The sequence below is a fragment of the Nerophis ophidion genome, linkage group LG02 (genome assembly GCF_033978795.1).
Source record: "Nerophis ophidion isolate RoL-2023_Sa linkage group LG02, RoL_Noph_v1.0, whole genome shotgun sequence".
Classification (NCBI taxonomy): Eukaryota; Metazoa; Chordata; class Actinopteri; order Syngnathiformes; family Syngnathidae; genus Nerophis; species Nerophis ophidion.
Window position 1 is genome coordinate 46,872,407 of NC_084612.1, and position 21,863 is coordinate 46,894,269.

At 41.9% G+C, this 21,863-nt stretch overlaps 1 protein-coding gene across 1 annotated transcript in view; it reads left to right on the forward strand.

The window, feature by feature from the left end:
* Positions 1-2,307: 2,307 nt before the first annotated feature.
* The window catches only part of tead3b (TEA domain family member 3 b), a gene marked incomplete at its 5' end in the record, with an annotated part of 82,736 nt that continues 63,180 nt past the window's right edge, over positions 2,308-21,863 (forward strand). The window contains one exon of the mRNA XM_061893566.1: positions 2,308-2,539. Within this exon, the coding sequence (XP_061749550.1) occupies positions 2,308-2,539 (232 nt within the window). The remainder of the gene's footprint in view (positions 2,540-21,863) is intronic.

Genomic DNA, 21,863 nt, shown 5'->3' on the forward strand with positions numbered 1-21,863 from the left:
GATACAGTATTTAAATCAAACGTGAACTACTAAGATACAGTATTCACATTAAAGTTAAAGTTAAAGTACCAATGATTGTCACACACACTAGGTGTGGCAACATTTGTCCTCTGCATTTGACCTGAACAAACTTCTTACATACCCTATTCACATTAAAAATAAACAACTAATATAAAATAATCAAAGACCAAAGACAGAGAACAAAGTATTTACATTAAACATAAACAACTAAAATACAGTATTCACATTGAACATAAACTACTAAGACACAGTATTTACTTTAAACATAACCTTTTAATATACGCTATTCACATTGAACATAAATTACAAAGATACAGAATTCAGATTAAACATAAACAACTAAGATACAGTATTTACATTAAACACAAACTACTAAGGTACAGTTTTCACATTAAACAAACTAATAAGGTACAGTTTTCACATTAAACATAAACAACTAAGATACAGTTTTCACATTAAACATAAACAACTAAAATACAGTATTTACATTAAACATAAACAACCAAGATACATTATTAACATTAAATAAACAACTAAATTACAGTATTCACATTAAACATAAACAACTAAGATGCAGTATTCACATTAAACATAAACTACCAAGGCACAGTACTTATGTAAAACATAATCTACAAAGATACAGTATTCACATTGAACATAAACTATAAAGAAACACAATTTAGATTAAACATAAATAACTAATATACAATATTCACATTAAACATAAGCAACTAAAATACAGTATTCACATTAAACCTAAACTACTAAGATACAGTATTTACATTAAATATAACCTAGTAAGATACAGCATTTACATTCAACATAAACTACTAAGATACAGTATTTACATTAAACATAAACTACTAAGATACAGTATTTAAATCAAATATGAACTACTAAGATGCAGTATTCACATTAAACATAAACTACTAAGGTACAGTTTTCACATTAAAACAAACTACAAAGGTACAGTTTTCACATTAAACATAAACAACTAAGACACAGTATTCACATTAAACATAAACAACTAAGATACAGTGTTTACATTAAACATAAACAACCAAGATACATTATTCACATTAAATAAACAACTAAGATACAGTATTCACATTGAACATTAACAATTAAGATACAGTATGCACATTAAACATAAACTACGAAGATACAGCATTTACATACATATAAACTACTAAGATACAGTATTCACATTAAACATAAACAAGCAAGATACAGTATTAACATTAAATATAAACAACTAGATACAGTATTTACATTAATCATAAACAACTAAGATGCAGTATTCACATTAAACATAAACAACAAAGTTACAGTATTCACATTAAACATAAACTACTAAGATACAGTATTTACCTTAAATATAACCCACTAAGATACAGTATTTACATTAAACATAAACTACTAAGATACAGTATTTACATCAAACATAAACTACTAAGATACAGTATTCACATTAAACAAACTTCTAACATACCGTGTTCACATTAAACATAAACAACTAAGATACAGTATTTACAATTAAAATAAACAACCAAGATACATTATTAACATTAAAAAACTGCGATACTGTATTAATATTAAACATAAACACAAAATATATATTATTCACAGTAAACAAAAAAACTAAGATACAATATTCACATTGAACATAACATCTAAGATACAGTATTCACGTTAAACATAAAAAACTAATTTACAGTATTCACATTAAGTAAACAATTAAGATTCAGCATTCACATTCAACATAAAGAATGTTCTGTCTTTGCAAAAAGTTCTGGATATAAAGTCCACAGTGTCAAGTTGAAACAGACGGTGTCTTCAACAGGAAAAGAACTCACTTGATTTCAGACAAACAGGAAGTGACAAAACATCATAAAACATTTACAAATTAAAATGGAAGAAAATAAAAATATTTAATCACACAAATAATTATACAAATAAATAAATAAATAAAGAATTTAATGTTTCCTATGCCAAGACAAAAAGTATGCATGTGCAAAGTTTAGTGACCTAGTGCTAGACTTCCTGCTCACTGATTAGTGTGACTAAAAGAATATAAATGAGTTAGACAAAGATGTTTGGACTTTAACTCCAGCAAGTCTAGTTCTTCTAGTTCACCTTCAGGGCTTTTAATTCTTCTCCACTGACTTTTATGTCCACATCTTGCAAACATCTGTTCTCCGTCCAACTTTGTGTTTTGACTGAAGTCCTCTCTTCTTCTTCTTCTTCTTCTTCTTCTTCTTCACAGCCCTCCTCCATCTTTGACATCGGGGCTCGGGGCCGGGCCCCGGGGGAGCCGCCACCATTGCGTCCAACGAGTGGAGCGCCAACGGGAGCCCAGAAGATGGGCTGGACGGGGACAGCGAGGACAAAGCCATCGACGGGGACGCGGAGGGCGTGTGGAGCCCCGACATCGAGCAGAGCTTCCAGGAGGCCCTCGCCATTTACCCGCCCTGCGGCCGCAGGAAGATCATCCTGTCGGACGAGGGCAAGATGTACGGTAAGAGACTTCTGATACTGGACCTAGTGCTGGTCTGAGTCAGAACCAGGCGCTATGGGAACATCTAAAACATCAAGATGTTGTTAATGTGAGATTGTCATAAATAAACTAAACCTTGATATTTTATATGAAAGTTAAAAATATTGACTTTTACATACTTCTCATGTAATTACTACTTTTTGTATTAAACACTCCAACAAAATAATACACAATAATACAATTCCAATTCCAAAACCAAACCAGAACAGCAACCCACAGAGTAACATGACACAAAAAAAAACAAAAGTACTAATAATATCAACAACAGTATCAATATTCATAAGAATTCCAACATAGCGGGCTTCACGGTGGAAGAGGGGTTAGTGCATCTGCCTCACAATACGAATAGTCTGAGTAGTCTGGGGTTCAATCCCGGGCTCGGGATCTTTCTGTGTGGAGTTTGCATGTTCTCCCGTGACTGCGTGGGTTCCCTCCGTGTACTCCGGCTTCCTCCTACCTCCAAAGACATGCACCTGGGGATAGGTTGATTGGCAACACTAAATTGGCCCTAGTGTGTGAATGTGAGTGTGAATGTTGTCTGTCTATATGTGTTGGCCCTTCGATGAGATGGCGACTTGTCCAGGGTGTACGCCGCCTTCCGCCCGATTGTAGCTGAGATAGGAACCAGCGCTCCGGCGAACCCAAAGGAAATAAGCGGTAGAAAATGGATGGATGGATTTCAACATAGCAGTGATTAGAGATGTCATCAGTCAGCAGTATCTAAATCTCTAATCCTGGCCTCCATGGCGACAAATAAAGTAAGTTTTTTACAAGTAGCATTATCACTGGAGTACGAGTAATAGCTAAACATGCTACACTACACACTGTAAGAGGATACAATAGCTCACCGGCGTCACAATGTAAACAGATGTCATGAGTGGATCTACACCTGACATCCACTGTAATGATACCAAGTGCAAGAGTGTATCTAGTCGAAACTAAAATGACTATATTGATATTTTTGGCATTTCAACATCTTTTTCTGTTTAATTCATATTATGTTTATTAAGTGAGTAAATATGTCCCTGGACACATGAGGACTTTGAATATGACCAATGTATGATCCTGCAATTACTTGGTATCGGATCAATACCTAAATGTGTGGTATCATCCAAAACTAATGTAAAGTATCAAAGAAGAGAAGAATAAGTGATTATTACATTTGAACAGAAGTGTAGATAGAACATGATAAAACTGAAAATAAGCAGATATTAACAGTAAATGAACAAGTGGATGAATAATCAATTTTTTACAGTTTGTCCCTCATAATCCATCCATCCATCCATCATCTTCCGCTTATCCGAGGTCGGGTCGCGGGGGCAGCAGCCTAAGCAGGGAAGCCCAGACTTCCCTCTCTCCAGCCACTTCGTCTAGCTCTTCCCGGGGGATCCCGAGGCGTTCCCAGGCCAGCCGGGAGACATAGTCTTCCCATCGTGTCCTGGGTCTTCCCCGTGGCCTCCTACCAGCTGGACGTGCCCTAAACACCTCCCTAGGGAGGCGTTCGGGTGGCATCCTGACCAGATGCCCGAACCACCTCATCTGGCTCCTCTCGATGTGGAGGAGCAGCGGCTTTACGTTGAGCTCCGCCCGGATGGCAGAGCTTCTCACCCTATCTCTAAGGGAGAGCCCCGCCACCCGGCGGAGGAAACTCATTTCGGCCGCTTGTACCCGTGATCTTATCCTTTCGGTCATGACCCAGAGCTCATGACCATAGGTGAGGATGGGAACGTAGATCGACCGGTAAATTGAGAGCTTTGCCTTTTGGCTCAGCTCCTTCTTCACCACAACGGATCGATACAACGTACGCATTACTGTAGACGCCGCACCGATCCGCCTGTCGATCTCACGATCCACTCTTCCCCCACTCGTGAACAAGACTCCTAGGTACTTGAACTCCTCCACTTGGGGCAGGGTCTCCTCCCCAACCCGGAGATGGCACTCCACCCTTTTCCGGGCGAGAACCATGGACTCGGACTTGGAGGTGCTGATTCTCATTCCGGTCGCTTCACACTCGGCTGAGAACCGATCCAGTGAGAGCTGAAGATCCCGGCCAGATGAAGCCATCAGGACTACATCATCTGCAAAAAGCAGAGATCTAATCCCGTGGCCACCAAATCGGATCCCCTCAACGCCTTGGCTGCGCCTAGAAATTCTGTCCATAAGAGTTATGAACAGAATCGGTGACAAAGGACAGCCTTGGCGGAGTCCAACCCTCACTGGAAACGTGTCCGACTTACTGCCAGCAATGCGGACCAAGCTCTGGCACTGATCATACAGGGAGCGGACTGCCACAATAAGACAGTTCGGTACCCCATACTCTCTGAGCACTCCCCACAGGACTTCCCGGTCGAATGCCCTCTCCAAGTCCACAAAGCACGTGTAGACTGGTAGGGCAAACTCCCATGCACCCTCAAGAACCCTGCCGAGAGTATAGAGCTGGTCCACGGTTCCACGATCAGGACGAAAACCACACTGTTCCTCCTGAATCCGAGGTTCTACTATCCGGCGTAGCCTCCTCTCCAGTACACCTGAATAAACCTTACCGGGAAGGCTGAGGAGTGTGATCCCACGATAGTTGGAACACACCCTCCGGTCCCCCTTCTTAAAGAGAGGGACCACCACCCCGGTCTGCCAATCCAGAGGCACCGCCCCCGATGTCCACGCGATGCTGCAGAGTCTTGTCAACCAAGACAGCCCCACAGCATCCAAAGCCTTAAGGAACTCCGGGCGGGTCTCATCCACCCCCGGGGCCTTGCCACCGAGGAGCTTTTTAACTACCTCAGCGACCTCGGCCCCAGAAATAGGAGAGTCCACCACAGATTCCCCAGGCACCGCTTCCTCAAAGGAAGACGTGTTGGTGGGATTGAGGAGGTCTTCGAAGTATTCCCTCCACCGATCCACAACATCCGCAGTCGAAGTCAGCAGAACACCATCCGCACCATACACGGTGTTGATAGTGCACTGCTTCCCCTTCCTGAGGCGGCGTATGGTGGTCCAGAATCGCTTCGAAGCCGTCCGGAAGTCGTTTTCCATGGCTCCCCCGAACTCTTCCCATGTCCGAGTTTTTGCCTCGGCTACCGCTAAAGCTGCACACCGCTTGGCCCGTCGGTACCCGTCCACTGCCTCCGGAGTCCTATGAGCCAAAAGAACCCGATAGGACTCCTTCTTCAGCTTGACGGCATCCCTCACTGCTGGTGTCCACCAACGGGTTCTGGGATTACCGCCACGACAGGCACCAACAACCTTGCGGCCACAGCTCCAATCAGCCGCCTCGACAATAGAGGTTCGGAACATGGTCCACTCGGACTCAATGTCCCGCACCTCCCTCGTGACATGTTCAAAGTTCTCCCGGAGGTGTGAATTGAAACTCTCTCTGGCAGGAGACTCTGCCAGACGTTCCCAGCAGACCCTCACAATGCGTTTGGGCCTGCCAGGTCTGTCCGGCATCCTCCCCCACCATCGCAGCCAACTCACCACCAGGTGGTGATCGGTAGAAAGCTCCGCCCCTCTCTTCACCCGAGTGTCCAGAACATGAGGCCGCAAATCCGATGACACGACTACAAAGTCAATCATGGAACTGCGGCCTAGGGTGTCCTGGTGCCAAGTGCACATATGGACACCCTTATGTTTGAACATGGTGTTTGTTATGGACAATCCGTGACGAGCACAAAAGTCCAATAACAAAACACCACTCGGGTTTAGATCCGGGCGACCATTCTTCCCAATCACGCCTCTCCAGGTTTCACTGCCGTTGCCAACATGAGCGTTGAAGTCTCCCAGTAGGACAAGGGAATCACCCGGGGGAGCACTTTCCAGTACTCCCTCGAGTGTACCCAAAAAGGGTGGGTATTCTGAACTGCTGTTTGGTGCGTAAGCACAAACAACAGTCAGGACCCGTCCCCCCACCCGAAGGCAAAGGGAAGCTACCCTCTCGTCCACTGGGTTGAACTCAAACGTGCAGGCTTTGAGCCGGGGGGCAACGAGAATTGCCACCCCAGCCCGTCGCCTCTCACTGTCGGCAACGCCAGAGTGGAGGAGGGTCCAGTCCCTCTCGAGAGAACTGGTTCCAGAGCCCTTGCTGTGTGTCGAGGTGAGTCCGACTATATCCAGCCGGAACTTCTCTACCTCGCGGACTAGCTCAGGCTCCTTCCCCCCCAGTGAGGTGACGTTCCATGTCCCAAGAGCTAACTTCTGTAGCCGAGGATCGGACCGCCAAGTGCCCTGCCTTCGGCTGCCGCCCAGCTCACAATGCACCCGACCTCTATGGCCCCTCCTATGAGTGGTGAGCCCATAATGTTTACAAAATAATAGGTAGATAAATAACACAATATGTTACTGCATACATCAGCAGACTAATTAGGAATCTTTGTTTGTTTACTTACTACTAAAAGACAAGTTGTCTAGTATGTTCACTATTTTGTTTAAGGACTAAATTACAATAATAAACATATGTTTCATGTACCCTAACATTTTTTGTTTCAATAAAGATAATAATTACATATATATATGTATATATATATATATATATATATATATATATATATATATATATACGAACCCCGTTTCCATATGAGTTGGGAAATTGTGTTAGATGTAAATATAAACGGAATACAATGATTTGCAAATCCTTTTCAACCCATATTTAATTGAATGCACTACAAAAACAACATATTTGATGTTCAAACTCAAACTTTTTTTTTTTTGCAAATAATAATTAACTTAGAATTTAATGGCTGCTACACATGCCAAAGTAGTTGGGAAAGGGCATGTTCACCACTGTGTTACATCACCTTTTCTTTTAACAACACTCAATAAACTTTTGGGAACTGAGAAAAGTAATTGTTGAAGCTTTGAAAGTGGAATTCTTTCTCATTCTTGTTTTATGTAGAGCTTCAGTCGTTCAACAGTCCGGGGTCTCCGCTGTCTTATTTTACGCTTCATAATGAGCCACACATTTTCGATGGGAAACAGGTCTGGACTGCAGGCGGGCCAGAAAGTACCCGCACTCTTTTTTTACGAAGCCACGCTGTTGTAACACGTGGCTTGGCATTGTCTTGCTGAAATAAGCATGGGCGTCCATGATAATTTTGCTTGGATGACACCATATGTTGCTCCAAAACCTGTATGGACCATTCAGCATTATTGGTGCCTTCACAGATGTGTAAGTTACCCATGCCTTGGGCAATAATACACCCCCATACCATCACAGATGCTGGCTTTTGAACTTTGCGCCTATAACAATCCGGATGGTTGTTTCCTCTTTGTTCCGGAGGACACCACGTCCACAGCTTCCACATATAATTTGAAAAGTGGACTCGTCAGAACACAGAACACTTTTCCACATTGCATCAGTTCATCTTACATGAGCTCGGGCCAAGCAAAGCCAGCGGCGTTCCTGAGTGTTGTTGATAAATGGCTTTCGCTTTGCATAGTAGAGTTTTAACTTGTACTTAAAGATGTAGCGACCAACTGTAGTTACTGACAGTAGTTTTATGAAATGTTCCTGAGCCCATGTGGTGATATCCTTTACACACTGATGTCGTTTTTTGATGCAGTACCACCTGAGATCAAAGGTCCGTATTATCATCGCTTACGTGCAGTGATTTTTACAGATTCTCTGAACCTTTTGATGATTTTACGGACCGTAGATGGTAAAATCCCTAAATTCCTTGCAATAGCTCGTTGAGAAATGTTGTTCTAAAACTGTTCGACAATTTGCTTACAATTTGGTGACCCTCGCCCCATCCTTGTTTGTGAATTACTTAGCATTTGATGGAAGCTGCTTTTATACCCAATCATGGCACCCACCTGTTCCCAATTAGCCTGCACACCTGTGGGATGTTCCAAATACTTGTTTGATGAGTATTTCTGAACGTTATCAGTATTTATTGCCACATTTCCCAACGTCTTTGTCACGTATTGCTGGCATCAAATTCTAAAGTTAATGTTTATTTGTAAAAAAAAAAAAGTTCATCAGTTTGAACATCAAATATGTTGTCTTTGTAGCATATTCAACTGAATATGGGTTGAAAGTGATTTGTAAATCATTGTATTCTGTTTATATTTACATCTAACACAATTTCCCAACTCATACGGAAACAGGGTTTGTAGATGGAGGTTGCATAAGATTTTTGGCACTGACTACTATCAAAACGAGACTGGATGGATTCTTATCCTGTCCCTGGAGAACAAACTCCAGGCTCTTGTGTGATCTGTAAAGTATTTTGGTGTTTGGGTGTTTTTGTTTGGAACTACAAGTCCCTAGCAGTAGACCACCAAGAGGTCTGGACCACACCTCTCACTAGTTCTTTAGAAGTCTGGACCACACCTCTCTTTAGGTCTTTAGAGGTGTGGACTACACCTATCTCTAGTCCTTTAGAGGTCTGGACCACACTTCTCTCTAGTTCTTCATAGGTTGGGACCACACCTCTCTCTAGTTCTTTAGAGGTCTGGACCACACCTTTCTCTAGTTCTTTTGAGATCTGGACCACACCTCTCTCAAGTTCTTTAGAGGTCTGGATCACACCTCTTTCTCGGTCTTTAGAGCTCTGGACCACACCTCTTTCGAGTTCTTTAGAGGTCTGTACCACACCTGTCTCTAGTTCTTTAGAGGCCTGGACCACACCTCTCTCTAGTTCTTTAGAGGCTTGGACCACAACTCTCTCTTCTTCTTTAGAGGTCTGGACCACACCTTTCTCTAGGTCTTTAGAAGTCTGGACTGCCCCTCTCTTTAGTTCTTTAGCGGTCTGGACCACACCCCTCCCTAGTTCTTTAGAGGTCTGGACCGCACCTCTCTCTAGTTATTTAGAGGTCTGGACAATACCTCTCTCTCTAGTTTTTTAGAGCTCTGGACTACACCTTTGTAGTTCTTTAGAGGTCTGGACCACACCTCTCTCTAGTACTTCAGAGGTTGGGACCACACCTCTCTCTTTTTCTTTATTAGTCTGGACCACACCTCTCTCTTGTTCTTTAGAGGTCTGGACCGCACCTCTCTCTAGTTATTTAGAGGTCTGGACAATACCTCTCTCTCTAGTTTTTTAGAGCTCTGGACCACACCTTTGTAGTTCTTTAGAGGTCTGGACCACACCTCTCTCTAGTACTTCAGAGGTTGGGACCACACCTCTCTCTTTTTCTTTATCAGTCTGGACCACACCTCTCTCTTGTTCTTCAGAGGTCTGGACCACACCTCTCTCTACTTCTTTAGAGGTCTGGACCGAACCTCTCTCTAGTTATTTAGAGGTCTGGACAATACCTCTCCCTCTAGTTTTTTAGAGCTCTGGACTACACCTTTGTAGTTCTTTAGAGGTCTGGACCACACCTCTCTCTAGTACTTCAGAGGTTGGGACCACACCTCTCTCTTTTTCTTTATTAGTCTGGACCACACCTCTCTCTTGTTCTTTAGAGGTCTGGACCGCACCTCTCTCTAGTTATTTAGAGGTCTGGACAATACCTCTCTCTCTCTAGTTTTTTAGAGCTCTGGACCACACCTTTGTAGTTCTTTAGAGGTCTGGACCACACCTCTCTCTAGTACTTCAGAGGTTGGGACCACACCTCTCTCTTTTTCTTTATCAGTCTGGACCGCACCTCTCTCTTGTTCTTTAGAGGTCTGGACCACACCTCTCTCTAGTTCTTTAGAGGTCTGAACTACACCTCTCTCTAGTTATTTAGAGGTCTGGACAATACCTCTCTATCTAGTTCTTTAGAGCTCTGGACCACACCTCTCTAGTTCTTCAGAGGTCTGGACCACACCTCTCTAGTTCTTCAGAGGTTGGGACCACACCTCTCACTAGTCCTTTAGAGGTCTGGACCACACCTCTCTCTCGTTCTTTAGTGGTTTGGACCACAGCTCTCTCTAGTTCTTTAGAGGTCTGGACCGCACTTCTCTCTCGAGTTATTTAGAGGTCTGGACAATACCTCTCTCTCAAGGTCTTTAGAGCTCTGGACCACCCGTCTCTTTAAATATTTAGAGGTCTGGACCACACCACTCTGTAGTTCTTTAAAGCTCTGGACCACACCTCTCTCTAGTTCTTTAAAATTCTGGACCACACCCCTCTCTAGTTCTTCAGAGGTCTGGACCGCACCTCTCTCTAGTTATTTAGAGGTCTGGACAATACCTCTCTAGTTCTTTAAAGCTCTGGACCACACCTCTCGCTAGTTCTTTGAAGCTCTGGACCACACCTCTCTCTTGTTATTTAAAGGTCTAGACCACACCTCTCTCTAGTTCTTTAGAGGTCTGGACCACACCTCTCTCTAGTTCTTTAGAGCACTGGACCACACCTCTCACTTGGTCTGTCGAGGTCTGGACTACACCTATCTCTACTTCTTTAGAGGTCAGGACCACACCTCTCTCTAGGTCCTTAGAGGTCTGGACTACACCTATCTGTAGTTATTTAGAGGTCTGGACCACACCTCTCTCCAGTTCTTTAGAGGTCTGGACCACACCTCTCTCTATTTCTTTATAGGTCTGAGGTCATGTGTGGTGACCGAAGGAGACACCAGCAGAATACGTTTCTGGTCTTCAATATTAGAGGCACTTTTCTCTCTTTCTCCTGTGTGCAACAAGTCTGTACAAGTCGTGCCGTGACCCAGGTCAGGTTTATCCAGTTGCACCGGCACACAGAGCAGGTTTTTGACTGACACTTCTCATGCTGCTTCCTGTCCTTCTTCTTCTTCCAACGTTGACTTCACAGCCCCATCTGGGCACGTGGCGACAGAACTGGTACGACTTGTTTCCAGGGAAGACTTGTGTGGAGCAGACATGATGCCAGTCGGACTCAGGACTGGGGATCAAAGACTCCTGCAGAGTCCATAAAGTGCAGGTGTTGGCCCCCTCCGGGTACTGCACAGCTCCAGATGTGTCTGTTGGCAAGTCCTTGGTCACGTCCAGGTGTTCAAGCATTTCTCTTTGAAATGTTCCCATTGTCCACTCTCACGACTTGTCTGGGATTCTGAGGTTGGACGTGCAGTGGTGGTCAAAAGTGTACGTACACTGGTAAAGAACATCATGCCATGTCCCTTACATGTCCCTTGGCAAGTGTCACTGCCATATGGTGCTTTTGGTAGCCATCCACAAGAAAGTCAGGAACCCCAGAGCAGCGTCCCAGGTGCCACGGTCCAGATGAAAGCCTGTTCTCAGGGCTGACGTCAGCCCATGGGAACGTCAACGACGTCGCTCCCCTCGCAGTCTTTCCCAGTCCTGCAGAATCCATCACGTCATCCCCCAAACATCACGCTTCTTGCCAAGTCTTTTCTCCTCTGCTGGGAAACTTTACATTTCCACGGCCTTAGCACGACTACATGCAGGTGGTCTAGACTGCCCACCAGCACCACGCCGACTATAACACCACTTATTAAGAAGTCTGGGATTGTTATGTCATTTGAAGGTCATACTAGCTATGTCATTTAAAGGGTCATACTAAGGTAATACTGCATCTGTGGTCCCAGTACTTACATACAAAGCCCAAAAGCAGTGAAGTTGTCACCTTGTGTAAATGGTAAATAAAAAGAGAATACAACAAATCATTTTCAACTTATATTCAATTAAATAGACTGCAAAGAAAATATATTTCGTGTTCACACTTAGAAGCTTTGCAAATAATTATGAACTTAGAATTAAATGGCAGCAGCACGTTGCAAAAAATGCCTTTTTACCAGTGTGTTACATGGCCTTTCCTTTTAACAACACTCAGTAAAGGTTTGGAAACTGAGGAGACACATTTTTGAAGTGGAATTATTTTCCATTCTTGCTTGATGTACAGCTTAAGTTGTTCAACAGTCTCCTTTTTCTTATTTTAGCCTTCATATTGTACCACACATTTTCAATGTCTGGACTACAGGCAGGCCAGTCTAGTACCCGCACTCTTTTACTAGGAAGCCACACTGTTGTAACACCTGGCTTGGCATCGTCTTGCTGAAATAAGCAGGGCCGTCCATGATTACGTTGCTTGGATAGCAACATATGTTGCTCCAAAAGCTGTATGTACCTTTCAGCATTGATGGTGCCTTCACAGATGTGTATGTTACCCATGCCTTGGCCACTGATACACCCACACATGCTGCCTTTTACACTTTGACCCTGGGACCGGGTGGTTCTTTTCCTCTTTGGTCTGGAGGACACAGTTTCGAAAAACAATTTTAAATGTGGACTCGTCAGACCACAGAACACTTTTCCACTTTGCATCAGTCCATCTTAGATAAGTTCGGCCCCAGCAAAGCCTGTGGCGTTTCTGGGTTTTGTTGATGAATGTAGATAAAGTAGAGTTGTAACTTGCACTTACTGATGTAGCGACCAACTGCAGTTACTGACAGTGGTTTTCTGAAGTGTTCCTAGGCCCATGTGGTGATATCCTTTACACAATGATGTCGCTTTTTGATGCAGTAGCGTCTAAGGGATCCAAGGTGCGTAATATCATGGCTTACGTGCAGTAAGTTCTCCACATTCTCTGAACCTTTTGATGATATCACGGAGCGTAGATGGTGAAATCCCTAAATTCCTTGCAATAGCTGCTTGAAAAATGTTGTTCTTAAACAATTTGCTCAGGCATTTGTTGACAAAGTGGTGACCCTCGCCCGTCCTTGTTTGTGAATGACTGAGCATTTCATGGAAGCTGCTTTTATACCCAATCATGGCACCCACCTGTTCCGTATTAGTCTGTTCACCTGTGGGATGTTCCAAATAAGTCTTTGATGTAGGGCTGGGCAATATTGGCTTTTATTAATATCGCAATATTTTTATGCCATATTGCGATATACGATATATATTACGATATTTTGCCTCGACCTTGAATGAACACTTGATGCATATAATCACAGCAGTATGATGATTCTATGTGTCTACATTAACAGTTTCTTCTTCACACTGCATTAATATATGCTACTTTTAAACTTTTATGCAGAGAGGGAAATCACAACTAAGTCAATTGACCAAAACTGTATTTATTAAATACTCTTCATTCTCTCGCGGGTGACATTTTAAATGAAAATACGAATTAGTAGTGCTGCTACTTTTTTGTAGTAACACTTCTGCTGCATACTTTGCAAATTGCTGTTGTCTGCTGAATATCTTTCCACTTGAAGCCAAACCACCGCCAGATGATGGACCCCCTGCTCGTTATTTTGGGCATTTATTGTTCTTCTTCCATTTGTGATCAGTTTCACACCATCTCGCTCTTGTAATGTCACAAGCACCGCTCCGCTCGACCTGCCTCAGCTAACGTTAGCCATGCTGCTACCTCTCTGGTCGGCGAGAGCGGATGACGCTACATGCGCGACAGTATGTGACGTATGTAACAAGGCGGGCTTGTTTTACGTCCTTGTGAGAAGGACAGACGAAAAGGAGTGAGATACGCCAGTAATGTAATGCCCGCAGCTAAAAGTAACTGTGGGAGAACATATAGTCGAATATTATGATATAGTCATTTTCTATATAAACCTGTGATATATCGTTTGTATCGATATATCGCCCAGCCATACTTTGATGAACATTCCTCAACTTTCTCTGTCTTTTTTGCCACCTTTGCCAGCTTTTTTGAAACGTGTTGCAGGTATCAAATTACAAATGTGTGTGTGTGAGTGTGTGTGTGTGTGTGTGTGTGTGTGTGTGTGTGTGTGTGTGTGTGTGTGTGTGTGTGTGTGTGTGTGTGTTGGTGGGTGGATGGTTCAAAAAATGTCACCTGTCTTGTTTTTCTATGGGCCTGTGCTGACATGTCGTTCACCTGCGCTTTTGGGGCTTGACAGGTGTGTCAAGCAAGCATGTACTGACACACACACACACACACACACACACACACACACACACACACACACACACACACACACACACACACACACACACACACACACATTCGACCCTTCAACCCCCACTCTTCTTAGTCTGGCAGCTGCCCCTGCTGAAATGCACTCTGGGTAGTGAAAAACATTTTTTTAGTGCTTCTCAGTTTTGACTTTCTTAAATTGCATAGTGAGTGCATGTGGAAGATGTCTAAGAACAAATGCTAACTTTTTTAAAGTGCATATTGAGTGCATGTGGAATATGTTTAAGAACAAATAATACGTTCTTAAAAGTGCATAGTGAGTGCATGTGGAACGTGTTTAGGAACAAATGCTAACTTCTTTAAAGTCCATTGTGAGTGTATGTGGAATGTGTTTAGGAACAAATGCTAACTGTTTTGTTTTTTTTAAGTACATAGTGAGTGCATGTGGAACATGTTTAAGAACAAATACTAAAAAAATGCATAGTGAGTGCATTCGGAAGGTGTTTAGGAAAAAAGCTAAATTTTTTTTTTTTTAAAGTGCATAGTGAGTGCATGTGGAACATGTTTTGGAACAATTGCTAAAAAAATGCATAGTGAGTGCATTTGGAAGATGGTTAAGAACAAATGCTAACTTTTTTTTAAATGCATAGTGAGTGCATGTGGAAGGTGTTTAAGAATAAATGCTAACTTTTTTAAAGTGCATAGTGAGTGTATGTGGAACGTGTTTAGGAACAAATGCTAACTTTTTAAAAGTGCATTCGGAAAGGTGTTTAAGAACTAATGCTAACTTTTTAAAATGCATATTAAATGCATGTGGAACAGGTTTAAGAACAAGAGTGACTTTCTTAAAGTGCATAGTGAGTGCATGTTGAACATGTTTAAGAACAAATGGTAAGTTTTTTTTTAAATGCACAGTGAGTGCATGTGGAAGGTGTTTAAGAACAAATGCAAACTTTTTAAAAGTGCATGTGGAAAGGTGTAAAAACTAATGCTAACTTTTTAAAGTGCATAGTAAATGCATGTGGAACGGGTTTAAGAACAAGAGTGACTTTCTTAAAGTGCATAGTGAGTGCATGTGGAACATGTTTAAGAACAAATGGTAAGTTTTTAAAAGTGCATGTGGAAGGTGTGAACAAATGGTAAGTTTTTAAAAGTGCACGTGGAAGGTGTTTAAGAACTATTGCTAACTTTTTAAAGTGCATAGTGAGTGCATGTGGAAGGTGTTTAGTAACAAATGCTAACTTCTCTAAAGTCCATAGTGAGTGCATGTGTGTAAGGAGAAGTGTGGCAATGACGCTGCTTCCCTGTCAGCGTCTGACTGGGATGTTGGGAATGTTTGCAGGATCACTATGTTAGCAATTTGGGATGACCTCAATGTTGTGAGAGAGGGGGGGGGGGGGGGGGGGGGATGAGATCGTCACGCGCTGTGAAAAAAGATTACCTTTTTGCTGACGATCTTAGCGTGGAAGTGGAAAATTCCAGCAGCGGTGTGGTTAACAGAGACCTGTGGGCGGGGCCTGTTAGGAAGAGGGGGGGTATCCATGAACAGGAACCAGGAAGAGGAATAAGGGTCAGACGAGGACATCTAGAATCTTCTCCCCTCTCATGCAATGAATCATTCTGTCATACTAGATCACCAGGTGAATCATTCTTACTGGATCACTAGGTGAATCATTCTTACTGGATCACTAGGTGAATCATTCTTACTGGATCACCAGGTGAATCATTCAGTCTTACGAAATCACCTGGTGAATCATTCTGTTTTACTGGATTAACAGGTGAATTATTTTTACTGGATCACCAGGTGAATCATTCTTACTGGATCACCAGGTGAATCGTTCTTACTGGATCACTAAGAGAATCATTCAGTCTTACTGGATCACCAGGTGAATCATTCTGTCTTACTGGATTACAAGGTGAATGATTTTTACTGGATCACCAGGTGAATCATTTTGACTTACTTGATCACTATGTGAATCATTCTGTCTTACTGGATCACCAGTTGAATCATTCTGTCTTACTGGATCACCAGGTGAATCATTCTGTCTTACTGGATTACAAGGTGTATGATTTTTACTGGATCACCAGGTGAATCATTCAGTCTTACTGGATCACCGGTTGAATCATTCTGTCTTACTGGATCACCAGGTGAATCATTCTGTCTTACTGGATCACCAGGTGAAGTGTGATTTGTGAACTCTGAATTTGAACAAGTCCATTTTATTTACCCTATTTTTCAGACTATAAGGCGCACTTCAATTTTCTCAAACATGGACAGTGCGCCTTATAATAATTCAAGTTGTACTTACCGACCTCCAAGCAATTTTATTTGTGGCAGTATAAACAAGTAACTAACATACCTTAGTTTTCAGATGATGAGGCGCAATTTAAATCCTTTAATTTGCTCAAAAATGGACAGTGCGCCTAATAACCCGGTGCGCCTGATGTACGGAATAATTCTGGTTGTGCCTACTGACCTCCAAGCAATTGTATTTGTGGCAGTAGAAAAAAGTAACTAACATACCTTATTATTCAGACAATAAGGCATACTTGAAATCGTTGAATTTTCTCAAAAATGGACGGTGCGCCTTATAACCCAGTGCGCCTGATGTACGGAATAATTCTGGTTGTGCTTACCGACCTCCAAGCAATTGTATTAGTAGCAGTAGAAACAAGTAACTAACATACCTTAATTTTCAGACTATAAGGTGCACTTAAAATACTTTCATTTGCTGAAAAATGGACAGTGTGCCTTATAACCTGGTGCGCCTGATGTACGGAATAATTCTGGTTGTGCTAACTGACCTCCAAGCAATTTTATTTGTGGCAGTAGAAACAAGGAACTAACATACCTTATTTTCCGGACTATAAGGCACACTTGAAATCGTTGAATTTGCTCAAAAATGGACAGTGCGCCTTATAACCTGGTGCGCTTGATGTACGGAATAATTCTGGTTGTGCTTTCCGACCTCCAAGCAATTTAATTAGTGGCAGTAAAAACAAGTAACTAACGTACATTAGTTTTCAGACTGTAAGGCGCACTTGAAATCCTTTCATTTGCTGAAAAATGGACAGCGTGCCTTATAACCTGGTGCGCCTGATGTACAGAATAATTATGGTTGTGCTTACCGACCTCCAAGCTATTTTATTTGGTTCATGCTGTAATGATAAATGGCAGTCACACATAAGAGATTTTTGTGGGTTGCAGGTGGACGGCAGTTCAATAAACGACCCTATCAAGGACCCGTAAGCAAGCAACACCAAAACTTTGATGTTCCATTGAGAATATGGAACATCACACACCGCGCTGAAAAATATGTCAGAAATGTTTAAGCTACATATCTGCATTGCTAGATGGATCGTCGGCTCGTTACGGCTACCATAGTCAGACGTACTATGCTGCAACATGCAACAATATAGCATTTGGCCCGGAATATTAAAAATGGCCGTTTCAAATGGTATATACTAAATATATTATACAAACCCCGTTTCCATATGAGTTGGAAAATTGTGTTAGATTTAAATATAAACGGAATACAATGATTTGTAAATCATTTTCAACCCATATTCATTTGAATATAATACAAAGACAACATTTTTGATGTTCAAACTGATAAACATTTTTTTTTTTGCAGCTAATCATTAACTTTAGAATTTGATGCCAGCAATACGTGACATAGAAGTTGGGAAAGGTGGCAATAAATACTGATAAAGTTCAGGAATGCTCATCAAACACTTATTTGGATCATCCCACAGGTATGCAGCCTAATTGGGAACAGGTGGGTGCCATGATTGGCTATAAAAAACAGCTTTTTCAAAAAAATGCCCCTTTGTCCACAACTGCGTGAGCAAATAGTCAAACAGTTTAAGAACAACGTTTCTCAAAGTGCAATTGCAAGAAATTTAGGGATTTCAACTTCTACGGTCCATAATATCATCAAATGTTTCAGAGAATCTGAAGAAATCACTCCACGTAAGTGGCATGGCGGGAAACCAACATTGAATGACCGTGACCTTCGATCCCTCAGAGGCACTGCATCAGAAACCGACCTCAATCTCTAAAGGATATCACCTCGTGGGCCCCAGAACACTTCAGAAAACCACTGTCACTAAATACAGTTTGTCGCTACATCTGTAAGTGCAAGTTAAAGCTCTACTATGCCAAGCGAAACCCATTTATCAACAACATCCAGAAACGCCGCCGGCTTCTCTGGGCCTGAGATCATCCAAGATGGACTGATGCAAAGTGGAAACGTGTTCTGTGGTGTAACGAGTCCACATTTCAATTGTTTTTGGAAATATTCAACATCGTGTCATCCGGACCAAAGGGGAAGCGAACCATCCAGACTGTTATCGACGCAAAGTTCAAAAGCCAGCATCTGTATATGGTATGGAGGTCCATTAGTGCCCATGGCATGGGTAACTTATACATCTGTGAAGGCACCATTAATGCTGAACGGTACATACAGATTTTGGAAGAAAATATGCTGCCATCTTTGCCCCATCTTTTTCATGGAAGCCCCTGCTTATTTCACCAAGACAATGCCTACCCGTATTCAGCATGTGTTACAATAGCGGAGTTTTGTAAAAAAAGGGTGCGGGTACTTTCCTGGCCCGCCTGCAGTCCAGTCCTGTCTCCCATCGAAAATGTGTGGCGCATTATGAATCGGAAAATACGACAGCGGAGACCTGGACTTTTGAACGACTAAAGCTCTACATAAAACAAGAATGGGAAAGAAATCCACTTTCAAAGTTTCAACAATTAGTTTCCTCAGTTCTCAAACATTTATTGAGTGTTGTTAAAAGAAAAGTGATGTAACACAGTGGTGAACATGCCCTTTCGCAACTACTTTGGCACGTGTTACAGCCATTAAATTCTATGTTAATTATTATTTGCACAAAAAAAATCAAGTTTATTTATGAGTTTCAACATCAAATATGTTGCCTTTGTAGTGCATTCAATTGAATATGGGTTGAAAAAGATTAGCAAATCATTGTATTCCGTTTATATTTACATCTAATACAATTTCCCAACTCATATGGAAACAGGGTTTGTATATATACATTTATATATATATATATATATATATATATATATATATATATATATATATATATATATATATATTAATATATATATATATATATACATATATATATATATATATATATATATATATATATATATATATATATATATATATATATATATATATATATATATATATATATATATATATATATATAAATGTATGCAGGTTTGCTCCCCGCCTCTTGCCATCCAAAATTGCTGCCGTTGTGTCCTTGGGCAAGGCAGGACAATTCACCTTTTCCCCCAATGCCGCTCACACTGGTAATTGAATGAATGAATGAATGATGTGTGGTGGTCGGAGGGGCCATACTTGCAGCCACACTTACCACCAGAAGTTGTGAATGAATGATGGCTTCTCACTTCTTGGTGAAGCACTTTATGTGTCTAGAAAAGTGCATTATGAATCTAATCCATTATTATCAATATTATTATTGCAGTGTGTTTAAATTGGCGTAATCTAAAATGATGTTAGGTGCTATTTAATAACATCCACCAAGCATGCAGCGTTATGTGTGTTGATGTCCAGTGATGGTGGTCGTCTCTTTGCGCCATAACTGGGAAAAGTTGGGTCGTAAAGGTAAATGCTGTGCTGTCATCAACACTTCTAATTCAAATCCAAGGTCAATGACTGCATTTAGTCAACTTGTCCACAAGATGGCAGCACAGTCACAGCATATCATTCACAGTTAAGTTGGAGGAAGACTGCGGGCCACATTCTTTATTCAATGTATCCATTTATATTTACTGTACACAGTATATTTATTACATACATTATATTTAGAACATACCATATATTTAGTATATATATTATATTTTTTGTGTATTTATTATATACAATATATTTAGTATGTACAATATATTTAGTGTATACAAACCCCGTTTCCATATGAGTTGGGAAATTGTGTTAGATGTAAATATAAACGGAATACAATGATTTACAAATCCTTTTCAACCCATATTCAATTGAATGCACTACAAAGACAAGATATTTGATATTCAAACTCATAAACTTTTTTTTGTTTTGCAAATATTAATTGACTTAGAATTTCAGGGGTGAAACAAATGCCAAAGTAGTTGGGAAAGGGCATGTTCACCACTGTGTTACATCACCTTTTCTTTTAACAACACTCAATAAACGTTTGGGAATTGAGGAAACTAATTGTTGAAGCTTTGAAAGTGGAATTCTTTCCCATTCTTGTTTTATGTAGAGCTTCAGTCGTTCAACAGTCCGGGGTCTCCGCTGTTGTTTTTTATTCTGTTTATATTTACATCTAACACAATTTCCAAACTCATATGGAAACGGGGTTGTATAAGACGGTTTGACAGAACAAGGATGACAAGTATATTTTCCATCATGCATCCAGCTACAAGTTGACGTACCTTGCACTTGACGTGTAGTTGTGACTGATGGTGGTTCTGGAATTGAAGTCTTGCCTCCTTTCAGGGGATGTTCAGATGTTTACTAGGTGGGCAACATCTAATAGAATAATATGCATTAGGTCAGGAAAAAACACAGAGGCTGTTTCATCCTTACAAGCCTGTTTCACAGGTTTCTCTGCTTTTAAAATCCATCCATCCATCCATCCATTTTCTACTGTTTATTCCCTTTGGGGTCACAGGGGGCTCTGGTGCCTATCTCAGCTACAATCGGGCGGAAGGCAAGGTACACCCGGGACAAGTCGCCACCTCATCGCAAGGCCAACACAGATAGACAACATTCACACTCACATTCACACACTAGGGACCTATCCCCAGGTGCATGTCTTTGGAGGTGGGAGGAAGCCGGAGTACCCAGGGGGAACCCACGCAGTCACGGGGAGAACATGCAAACTCCACACATAAAGATCCCGAGCCTGGGATTGAACCCAGGACTACTCAGGACCTTCGTATTGTGAGGCAGACGCACGTACCCCTCTCTCACCGTGCTGCCCGCTCTCAAAATCATAAAATAAAATACAATCATAAAATCCCCTGAAGAGCAGGGAAACCTGCAGAGCAGGTTTGTAGGGATGAAATAGCCTGTGTTTTTTTTCCTGACCTGATAAAATATGTCACCATACCTGCAGTCCAATTTAGGCACCTGGCCAAATTCTTTCTAGATAAAATGAAACTTAAATGAAACATTTCAGCGTTAAGTATTTTTTCATGGTACTTTGAAGCAAGATAGGCTCCAGCGACCCCCGACCACGAAAGGGACAAGCGGTAGAAAATGGATAGATGGACTTTGAAGTGTATTTATCTTGCTGTCCGATACTGGGACACCTTTCATCTCAGGAGATGGACGATGACAGTTGTCTGCTTTTCTTGCCATCCTCTGTCGGGACCATCAGCAACAGGTGTTGCAGGGGGAGGCGCCTCCTTCCCTGCGGCCAGGTGGCACTTGTTGGCAGGCACAGTGATGGCTTTGTGTGGCCCCCAAGAGTTACAGCATCAGCTGCCC